This window comes from Harpia harpyja, chromosome 8 (genome assembly GCF_026419915.1).
Source record: "Harpia harpyja isolate bHarHar1 chromosome 8, bHarHar1 primary haplotype, whole genome shotgun sequence".
Taxonomy (NCBI): Eukaryota; Metazoa; Chordata; class Aves; order Accipitriformes; family Accipitridae; genus Harpia; species Harpia harpyja.
The window spans coordinates 39,699,824-39,711,974 of NC_068947.1; the positions used below are offsets into that span (position 1 = coordinate 39,699,824).

Below are 12,151 nucleotides of genomic sequence, written 5' to 3' on the forward strand. Positions count from 1 at the left end.
AAATACCACCTGTGATAGTCATGGTATACTCTTTATAGCACGTTTCAAGTTTAATGATAAAATATAAAGTTATATAGCAATGCTACCCAGAAAGACACATCATAAATAGTTATGAGTTGCATTTACTAAACTAGAAAAGGCGTGAAAGCAGCCATTCGAATCAGTCAGAAACTGGGCACGATGTCAGTATAAACCATTTGAACAAATACATACAATCTGGACTTGTTTCAAATTCAAACTTGCGGCTGTTTGTCCCATATCCAGCTGCAGTTCGGGCTCGAATTTGGAAGACGTAGGTGGTATCAGGTTTGAGGCCGCTGATGGTAACATTGGTGCCTTTGGCTCTCAGAATAGTATAGCTTGTCTCTTGTTCCTGCTTTTGGGAAGAGAAATTATCAGATTAAAATCACACCCTAAAAAACAGAAACAAGAGGTGGTCAGTACAAAATTACTACAAATCACCTGGAGAGCACCGGTGTGTTTTATTAATATTTATAGCCTGACAAATGTTTGTACAGCCATTCATTTTCAATCAGCTAAAAACCTTTTGATTAGCAAGAAATCTAAATTGTTAGAGCTTCTATGGCCTTGTGCCGTAAATCAAATACTAGACATGCTGAGTATATGACATTTCATTATATGGCTTTGCATCATTTTGTCCATAGTCTGTAATATAAGAAAATGAAGATTAAAATGTTATTTAAAATCATAAACTAGATTTGCCTACTCCACTGAACTGGAAGTTGTAACAGGCCAGCTTAGACATTTTAGAACCCTGCAGAGCTATTGCAGGATTCAGTTTTTACTGCCTCGTGTTTTACAAGACAGCGTTTACCTTTGTAACAGTCAGAAAAGAAACTCCACTTAGGCTCTTCACCTCAGCTCTGCGAACAGGCGAATATAACTGGTTTTCTACTATGCTATAAAAACCATGAGATTGATGCATCCATCCTCATCTGGGCAAAACCCCACTGAACTTGCTCCTGAATGAGTCTTGGGCTTTACTAGCCAGAATGGAAATGTGTTTGCTCCTTACTGCTTTTTGCTAAAGACCAAGGTGCGTGTCCAGCACAGATAATACTCTCACGACCACACTCAGCTTAATAGTCACATATTTCTGACATAACAACTTTTTATATAAAATAAGGAATGGACCATTTTTGTAATTTAGTAAGTCTGGATACACTCCACACTGTGTAAAAAGCTAATTCTGATAAAAGTATGTCTCAGTCCCACTGTAAGCATATAGCCTAAAAATTTAAGCATGCATTTGGAGCCTGAGGTATTGCTTATTTTACTAAAGCCATCCTGCACCAAGAGACCATTTTCGGCTTCCTAAAAATGGCAGCTGGAACTGCCTCAGAAAAACTCTTGGACAGCAGCCACACATGTGGGGAACTGTGAGAATCTTAGTTGTTTAGGTTCCCAACCATGAACTTTTTTATTCTGGAGGTGGTGGGGATTTCATATGCTGCCCTTTTGCTTTGAACACTCTGAAATATACTAAAACCATTGAGTTTTGCCTGGTTGAAAGCAGAAACTGAGTTAAGTTAATGTATGTCTGATGCAAACAATCTCACCCAATTCCCACTATGTTTTATGGCACTGCATTAGCTTGCAAGGTACTGACATTTTAACTTTGAATGACACTAGAGTGCCAATGCACAAGTACAGAGGTTTGAAAATACTCAACGCATTCGTTGTCAAAGCCACCTTACCTTCACGTGAAACGTTCAAGTGACTAGAGCTAGTTTAGCCTGTTTGCTCTGCAGTGCTGTCTGCAGTAAGAAAGTTAGGTTTATTCTAAGTTAGTAGGTTGACATCAGAAACTGTTCACTTTGGTGCTACAGAAGCCTAACTACCCTGTTCTTGGCAGTCTTTAATATAGAGAGAGACAGAAACATTTACACCATAGCTAGGGAAATTGCCAGAATCTCCACATAATATTCAACACCATGCATGTGAGTAATCACAGTGAAGGGTGAAAGACAGACAGACAGACAGAAAGAATGAGCAGGCAGCTAAGCCTGTGCCTAAAGGTTATCATCCAGAATCAAAACCTCAAAGAGGGTGAGCTGGACCTAGGCTTCAAAGAATGACTATAAGAATGTTTACCACGGCCTGTTTTCATCTCACACTAAGAATAAAAAGGAAACCAGCATTGCACCTCCTCATGGTTTCCCGATACTTCTCTGAAAAAGTTTTCTGTTATAAATTCAGGGGAGAAAACCTACAGGAAGACATTTCTAAGGAGCTAACAGGTTTGCATAAAATTATTTATTTTTGAACTAACAAAGGCCTAGTATTATAATTTGCAGGCTTTCCTTATCTCATCATTCAGTTGAATGTAGGCAACTATTTTAAATTCAAAGACATAATAATCTTGTCTTTAAGACATAAAATCTTTTGTGTATGCTATGACTGGACATTCATTTTGATCTCACTTCAGGCTGCTTTTATGAAATGCAAACATTTCCTTCTTGTGCAGATACATATGTGCAAGGGAAAATATAGTCATGGCCCTGTCTGTTAATAATCCGCAATGGAACTTGGAAAATAAACGTTTAAAACAATGGTATGGAGGATGTCATGGTATCTTAGTTTATGGTAAGCTTTTTACACACATATTTTGTAAGTCATTTTTTATGTTACTAGTAATCAAATCAGTGAAACACCACATAAAAGCCCAAGTTTATCTTTCTTGGAGATGAAGTAAAACTTCAGAAACACAGCAGTGTAGCTGCCATAAGCAGAAGGAATATACAAAAAGCAGAGTCAGTCTTTGCCAAGCAGAACTTTAATCAAACACTCTGTTCTATGATAAATAGGAGCCTGGATGCACAAAGCATATTCTTCCTGAATATTTCTGCATAGTTTACCAGACACAGTCTTTACTGGGAAGCAAATCCCACTACCTTTAGTGTCTCATTTGAAACGAGCTTTTATAATTTTAAACTATGTTTTACAAAAGACATATTTTGGATATGCTTAACATTTATAGTGGCAGTACTAGTGAGAGTCAACAGTATGTCCTTTTTCAGATAAGCACAGTTAAGTGTTTATATTGTATGAGGAAGAACATTTTCTACATCAGCTGCATGTACACTTGAGAGGCCAAAACCAGACTACACATCTTCAGGAGGAACCCACAGTCCCGATACTGCTTCCCCTTATTGCCAGGTGTGAACTGTTCATCAGTACGACAGTTCCTACAAACCTTGTGGAGTAAGTGTGGTCTACCCACCCTCAAAGCCAGAATAATAAGAGTTTAAAAGCAACTAAGTGCATTTGCATGTAATTTACTTTTTCAGCCTCAGAAAGAGCAGAAACTAGATATCATTATTTATTTGTTGGCTTTAACCAGTCTACTGAGCATACAACTTCAATGATGGAAAAGGCAAATCTGTTTTATTGAGACTGCAATTAAATTTCACTCATTGTTTGCAGCAGACTTCACCTTAATAAAGTGTGTGGGATTTAGTTATCATAATTGTAAGCCACATATTTAAATGAAGCAATTAATAGTTTGTGTGTGGTATTTAGGACACAGCTTTTTTTTGCATGACAAGTTATTCCTTCCAGAAAACATAATTATGTGAGCAAGGACAAGGAGGAAACAAAGTATCTGCTTGTGTAAGAAAAAAACCTGACTTTTGTTATATGTGCACTTCGACAGCTGAGACAGTTAAAATCCAGCACAGCATTATATAGCTGGACTAAACTGGGGTGTCATTTGGTACCATTAACTTAACATAAAATGTTATGCCCTACCGTAAAATAAATGCTTAGAAGTTCCATGCAGTATTCCTCTGAAAGAGGATTTTATTTCTTTTAAGTGTTTCGAATAAACAGTAACTGGGGCCTCAGAACCAGGCCCTGTAGCTTTTTACAGAAAATACAATTCTATTCCAAACAGCGAGTCTGAAAAACTGTCACAGTCAGTTCATGATGTTATGCATTAAAACCCCACGGGTTCAATCCAAAAAGTTAAAACAGTTTCCCCAAACTGTAGCTCCTAATCTCTCTAGAAACATCACATAAAGCTCTATTATCTCTTGGTTACACAAGTGAAATCACTGGTGAAAAAAAAACTGAACAGGTTAATTAATTGCCCTTGAAGAAAATAAACAGTTTCCACATACTTTATGCCAATAATGCATCAGAAAAACTACATGATATCATAATTTACATACAGGACATTCTATTTTTATTCCAAATCTATTCTAACATCCTGAATATCAGTACCATGCTGTTGCCCATAAATATCATGTATTCTTTGAAATTTAAGAACAACTTAACAAAGGAAAAAACCCCAAACATTTGCATGGACAAGGTGTATGACAGAATTGGGCTGACCTGTATTACTCTATTAATGCTGTATTTATTAATTTCTAAGAGATTACAAAAGGTATGGCAAGTAAAAACAAGTAGGAGGGAAAAGAATGGCTCAACATAAATCATCTACCAGCAATCAGGTACGACTTGTCAGGAGAGATACCCAGATTGCTAACTGTGAAGGGTTTATTTCCTAGCAGCTGCCACTTAACAGCAGTGGGTTTTTTGATGAGCACAACCACGACAATTCTGAAGCAGAAATTCAAACGGACTGCACCAGTTTAAAATGAAAGCTCTCTTTTCAAAAGAGGAGGGGAGAAGGGCTGCTTAGAGATCTCAGACTGAAAAGCAGTCTCCAAAAGCATTTGGAGAAGAAATGAAGAGTAACAGTCCAGCACGGGCTGCTCTGACCTCAGGTAAGTTTAACATGTACAGAGTAGTAGTTTTCAACCTTTTTCAATTTGCAGACCTAAAAAGGGCAATGGATTAAAGCCTCCTGACAACAGATTTGCTTTTCTTAGTTACCTTTCATAAACCCTGAGGAACAGGCTTCTGACTCCCCAAGGGGCTGCAAGACCACACATTAAAAACACTGGTGTCAGAAGGTTGTTCTTTAAAAACCCTTTGCTCTAAATGGTCTGGCTCCTATTGTCAAGCAGTTGGCTTTTTGGTTTAAGAAAGCTGTCTGGTGCATATGAACTCTTGATCACAGACTTCAAAGGGAAGGAACACATGTGCAGGATCAGCCTCATAAGACTGGTTGTCTTATGAAGCTGTCTTATGACAACCAGTTGCTCTGTAAGGACTGGATATACTCGGTGGGAATAGCAGCCACAAGCTCAGTCTATGCATACGACAGTACTGGAAGGTGACAATTTTCCTGAATAAAGCAAGCCAATTTCAGTGACGATCAAAACACCGCAAAAAGACAAATACAGAAATAAAACTTCTCAGCTGTTCAATTAAAATGAACTAAATGCACACAGGTGGAAAAATTCTCCCCCTTTGGAGCAACTAAAACCAGAGAGACCGCCCTAATGCCACGACGTGCAACGCAGCCGCGGCGTTACACCCTGCACCCCGCGGTACTTGCGCGGAGCCCCCCAGGCAAGGGCTTCCACGCGGGGGACTGGAGGTGGAGCCGAGCCAGGGCTGCCGCAGCCCTTGGAAAACAAAGGTACGGCCAACGGCAGCAAGAGCAGCCAGGTAGGTCTCAAATGAAGCACAGGTTAATCATGCAGATAAATAACCCGGCCTGTGCAAAACAGGCTGCAGTTCTGGGATTCTTTCAGGCGTAGGCTCTTTGTGAGGTAAACAGCTCTTCCAAGCCTTACTAAAAGGCAGTATCTGTTTTCTTTTCTTTAAAAACATTGGAAACGAGAGCCTAAATAATTCCTGCATCCATTCAGTGCTGAGGATGTACAAATAAAAACAATCTGATGCATGCGCCGGTTCTCTTTTACTTCTCAAGACCAGGATCTGGACTTGATCCTGTCCCCGTTGAAATAACAGAAAAAAACCCAAAGTGAAGGTCTATAGGCTACAGCTCTATAAGGTGAGACTGAACTGAAATGTTTAGGAAGCTTTCTTTTTCCCCTTTTATCAGTAGTACTACGTATGTTCAGATTTTTACCAAGTTCTTTGAAAGTTCAAGTGCTCACCAAAAAAACCCCACCCAAAATCAGATGACATTAATTTGGGAGAAATCTTTTCAGAATACAGCTTCCCGATCCCCATTCTTTAGCTGCAGATCAGGCGTGGACTATGAATACCACATTGTCCCACTGGTAAGCTCCAGGAGAAAACTTTCTAAAGATTAAATGAATACCCGTGGAGTCTTTTTAACCGCAGCTTTGAAGTGGATGTTGGCACCGCGTCTTCCCTGGTAGGTATGAAATATAAGCCTGATTTCTAGATATGAACAGCATCAGTAAATGCTAAATTAAATCATTATTTCTGACATTTTTGCAAAGTTTGTCAACTTCAGTAGCAATACATTCTATCAAAAAGTGTCTCTGTCCAATCTAAAAATGGCTAATACCGCTCTTCACAATCTTCACAACAATTTACGGTCTTTTCAATTCTACCAGTAAGATTTACTAAAAAAAACCCATTCTGTTATGAAGATTTATTTTTTTTTCCTAAATACAGATCTATATATGATGTAGAATGGCTGGAACTACAAGAAAATGTCAATATAAAGCAGAACCTATTTAATGGCAGATTTTCTTTGATTTGTAGTTATTTACATAAAATTTATGAATAATTCAGTTATTCATGGAAAGTGGGAACTTTCATGGTGTAAACCAGTCACTAAAAGGATTTCCCATCTCTTTTCCAAATAATTTTTGTGTAAAAGGTGCTTGTGCCACAGGGAAGCACCAAAACATGGATGCTGGCAAATAAATGTATGAACACTGACAGCATAACAGAACTGAGTAAGAAGTAAACTGTACTCAAGGAAAGAAAAAAATAGTATTACAGCTTGTCTGCATTACTTTCTGTATTTGTTCTGATGTGTTTGGGGATGAACTTGGTAGACAACACAACAATTTCACTTCATATTTTCATAATGTTCTCCTTACCAAAAATTGAACAGTTTCAACACTTGGTGTCACTGAGGCAGACAGTGAGTGAACAAGGGTGTCTCTGAATACTTAACATAGACAAGATGCAATAATCTCATTACAAACGTCCCCTTCAATCTTTCTTCCCACCTTTTCATAGTATTTGACCTCGTAGTCCAAGATGATCCCATTCGGATGTTCGGGTTCTTGCCAAGACAGAGACACACTGTTCCTGGATGTCCTGTCTTTCCTTATGACTGTGATGGGGGATGGAGCTGTAAGGGGGATGGGGGGAGGAGGGAAGAGAGAAAAGTAAACTGAGTTTATCTCTGTTCCAATCCTTGGCAAAGAGTTTTGTTTCCATTTAAAAGACTCATGAGCATAGGTCTGGACTTGTATCAACATTCAGCAGCTGGATTATAGTCCTAGTACACATGCCTTAAAGCATACTGGCCTCGAGGAAAATGAGCTGAGATTTTCTGTTAGACTGGCAGACCAGTGGCAAGACAGCAGATGGTTTCGATCTGCTACTACAGTGTAAGTAATGAAATACATTTGATATACTAAAATAGAGAACAAAATAACAGTACTACCTATTTGTTATAATGCTGAAGTATTATCATTACCAGACTCTGAAGAACTCCAATAATATTTTCATATGCAAGTGTAAAATGATGCTGGGATGGATTACGTACAAGGAGCTCCTGGTATCCACGACTAGTAATAACCATCAGCACACTGCAGAATACCGCCTCTTTTGTAACATTATTTGGTAAGCTCTCCAGATACAAATTGCTCCCATATACTCTTCTCCTTTACCACATTTCTTTGAAAATGAAGTTTGAAGAAAAAAAACTAAACTGCGAAATAACCTCATTTCTGATCTGTATTAATCAGTTAGGCATGACAATTGATTGCATGCCACAGACTCACCCATCACCCAAAACTTGGAAGTACTATTAACGTACAGAAAAAAATCATAATTACCTAAGATTCTCGAACATCAGTTCAGCTTTAGACCACCCAGCTCTACACGTTGTTCCAAGACCAGGCCTAGGTTTCCTGGACTCACTGAAAGCTATGCAATTTTTAGAATTATTTTTTCTGTTTCTTTTGGGTTGGTTTCCCACTCCAAATCCTTCTCTTCCATGGCTTTGGCCAAAATTCATCAGATGATAGCTTACAGATCACACATTAAAGATTGTAACTGTCATTTTTAAAAAAATCTTTTACCAATAAACAGCCTTTTCTCTTAACATGTAAAAAAAATGTGTTTATAAGTTCAACATTGTGCTATCCTAATAAAAAGGCTCTAGCTAATCTAAACAATTTAATTTCAGCTGAATCCCGTGAAACTTTTACTGTCCATATAAAACTAGTTGCACTTTACAGGCATTACACATTTGCATGCATTAGCCAGTGCCCTTTCTGTTTGGGTTTTCATTCCTGCAAGAGAACTTTCAAAAGCCAGAAAAAAAGAAGGTTTAATTAAAATAAATTTTGGGAAATTCGTTCTGTGTTTGATTTTGCTAAACTTCCATCAAAACATACCTTCTAGTCTTGAGTCATAATCTAAATGTTGGCATCCTCCTTTAAGTGAGTAGAGCATCTAGAAAGCTACGTACACCCACACAAGCACATATGTATATACACACTTCCACATTCATTCTGGGCTGAAACACATCCTCTGAGCAGCATTTTCACATGTCACATGGTTCACAATAGCTTTCTGAGAAGATTAAAAAATTGCAAAGATCCTTCCCCGCCCCAGCAGGAAGAATTTATCCTGAATTTAAATTACCAAAATCAGATTTTGGAGGTTGGGGTTTTCTTTATTCTTGTTTGTGTTTGGGTTTATGGGGGAGTTTTTTTGTTTGTTGTTTTTTCTTTTTTATAAGTAGAATGGGAAACAGTCTCTTTCTGTTTTACTCAGACTCACCAGATCCAGGCTTGCTAAAGAACATTAGGGCAAGGTATACAGGACTGGTTTGTAATGAACATCCTTCAGTAATTCCACTTGAATTCCACCCAGGCACAAACCAGTGCTGGAGCCATAATACAAAGTGGTTAGCTGGCTGGACTGCTCTACTGTAGCCAGCTCTATGTTAACTCATATACCCATGCTTGCTGCTTTTATGCTCTTGTAAGTCATTTTTATGTCGTCTTTTTAAGTCAAGCTATTAATCTTTTTTTGTATGTGAAAAGATTGCCAAGCCCAGTACCCCAGCTGGTAACACTTCCCATTAAGGTAACATTAATACAGATTTTATGAATAATTAATATATGATTAACAGAAATGGCTTTTCCCCTAATAAATTATGGTAATTTGCGCTATAACACATTCTCAGGGCAGGCTGAAATAATCTTATATGCTCCAATACAGATGTGCTTTAAAAAAAAGCTTTCTTCTAACACAGTATTAATTATTTTGAGCTCATTTACACACATCTCTGCAGATGCTAGCAGTAACTTATCTCACAGCAGTTCATTAGAAAAGTGTCTGCTCCGCAGTTATCAATAACATTATAAAACATTCATATACCTTTTCCAATCCCTAGGGTTCCCAAAGCCTAGAAAGAAATATTAGAAATGTAATAATACATTAAAAATTAGAAATAATTAGAAATACAGAAATAATTAGAAATTATACATACAGAGTGTCTGGAAGAGACAGCATCCCACCTCATGGGTAAATGGAGGGGAGGTGGATAATCATGGGGAACACAAAGTTTCGGGCACCTTTAATCCCACGCACAGAACACATCTGAGTTCTGCAACACAGTGCTGCATGCCAGGCCACTCCAACAGCTACTGAACCTCTGAGCTATGGAAATTATGTATTCCAAATACATAAATCACCATCTTATCCTAACTATGTGGATTACAAAAGTTACCTAGTTTTAAGGCATTAATCTTCAGCGCATAAAGGAACAGTGCCTTCAGATATTTCAGCGGTCAACTAGTTATTTCTAGAGGATAAACCGCACAATTTATGCTCAGAGGGGAAGATATGTATTTGTAACAATTTTAATTTTTAACACAGGATGTTAAAAATAAAGACTCAAAATCTAGGTATAGATTTCATAATGTTCCCACTATCTCTGTGTGTTCACAACGGACTTTACAAGCAACAGTTGACTTTGATCCGGCTCTATGTTTCTGCTGACAAAACAGAGCCCCGGAGAGGACGGCCCTCACAAGAACCTCTTCCAGCAGCTCCTCTCCCGGCACTACGTCAGGCTCACAGCTCTTTGAAGCACAGGTGAGACCGAACTGCGCTGCTCCTGGGACGATTCCAGCACCGGGACCCTCCTTCTGCAAAAAGCGGAGCAGAGGGGAGCAAGGCTAAATCTTGAAGCGAGCATCCCCGACAGCCAGCCTTGCAGAGCCCCCGCGGACGGGGCAGAGAAAGAGTCAGGACGCTCTGCCCGGAGGGGCTGCCGTCCTGCACAGCCCGCCGCAGCTGCAGCAGCAGCCCGGCTTTCCCCACACCAGACTCCGCCGGAGGCCGAGAGACAGAGGTGGCCTGGCTCTTCTGCTGCGCCTGCTGCCCTGCACAACTGATGTCTCTCTCTCTATTTACTAAATTGTTTCTTTGCCTACGTCCGGAACTGACTCCTCTACTAACACACGGGATCGACTGATGAACACGCGCCACACCGCGGTTTGACCAGGATGAGATACAGTGGTTTGACCAAGATGAGATACAAGGAAAAAACTGCCAGCACAGCACGTGGCATAACCTTTCTTTTCTGGTCTGCAAGATGCTGGACTGTTAAAGTTTTAAATCTTAATGCAATCTTTTTTGTTTTTCTGCTATGCCTGTTAGGTGGGTTTGAAAAGTGTTAGAAGTCTTTGAGCCCTAATGTAAGAAAACATCTTGTTCCGATGACTTCTAAGTTTACGCTTAAATCTACTGCAATCAATGAATTTAAGATACAGTAAGAGTTAAGGTAACCTGCAAGTATGTATTGTCCTGCACAGGGACAGTCATATGACAATAGAGGTGCCTACGGCCTCAGCGCAGGGCCGGGCTGCAGTTGGGAGGAATAACTTGACATTTGGACCATGGAATTAATATCTTTTTGTATGCATCCCTAGACTACAATGTAATAAATCAAAACTTCTGAACTGTGTTCTGAATAGTGTCTAAGCAGAAGTCAGCCTTTATTTCCATTTTGTAACACAACTAATCCTTCCTTCTCACCAGAGCAGCGCAGTTACTGTATTTTACTATTTACTTGGAAGAGTATGAAAATCCAGAAAAGAGAGAAACCACAGTTAAAGGACGTTAACATTATACACCATTAAATAACGAAGGCATCACCATGAGCAGCAATGCATATAGTCTTTAATCTTCTGTATGAGGAAGAGAGAACCAAGAGCTTCCTGTTTCCTGAAAACCATTAAAGAACTGTAATAGGATGAGACTAAATTAAAAATCAGGCTACAAAAAGGAAGAGAAGTACTTCATATTTAGAATAGCCATTTTTTCATTGCAGTTCCAGGATTTTCCTTTCTTAAATTAAAAGACAGTTAGATTGTGCAACAACAGAATGCTAGAACAGATATTTTAAATGTCTGCAGCTCCCACTGACAAAAAAAAAAATTGCACTATGGGTTAGCAAATAATGACACATTGTGAAGCTTTTTAGGATAAATGGAAGTTTTTAAAATTATATTAAGGCATCAATAGCAACACAAAGTTAGGTTAAACTAATTTATCATTTAGAAAACATACATTTCAAGGTAAAACTTAAGGAGAGTGCTTTTTTAGACTAAAAAGTTGAATACACACCATTTCAGCCATTTTTTGATAAATCCTGTGGCTTGTATACATCTATGTATTTACTTTTTTATTGGTGTTTTGATTAATGTATTAGTACTCTTAACTTCTTCACTGAATAAGAGTTGGGTTTTTTTATAATTAACTTTAGACTTGCGTGGCCATGCATTAAGAGGTTTAGTCTCAATGGTCACATGCAATGCATATAGAGGCATTTTTATGCATCAGATGGTTACTATTTGTCTGGTACTACAATCTAACTGGTTTATGACTAGTTTAAGCAGTTAATATGAACATTCAAAACTCCCTAGAGTTACAAGGGGAAATGTACTTTGAGCGCTCAATGTTGTTAGGTAGCATTTGTGACAACTGGGAATGTGGATGTTGAAAAGGTAACAAACGCAATGATCCAGGGAGCTTAAACTCACAAGTGTAAAAACCTCCTCAGTCATGACTATTAAAG

The 12,151-nt window shown here is 38.6% G+C and overlaps 1 protein-coding gene across 2 annotated transcripts in view; it reads right to left on the reverse strand.

The window, feature by feature from the left end:
- Positions 1–12,151, reverse strand: part of EPHA3 (EPH receptor A3) — a 235,450-nt gene that overhangs the window by 54,069 nt on the left and 169,230 nt on the right. Inside the window, exons 6-7 of one of the 2 annotated variants that reach the window (XM_052794544.1) lie at positions 7,053–7,177; positions 214–373 (exon numbers count right to left, since the gene is read on the reverse strand). In XM_052794544.1, the coding sequence (XP_052650504.1) occupies positions 214–373; positions 7,053–7,177 (285 nt within the window). Of the gene's footprint in view, positions 1–213; positions 377–7,052; positions 7,178–12,151 lie in introns of both variants that reach the window. The other variant, XM_052794543.1, reaches the window with a different exon arrangement.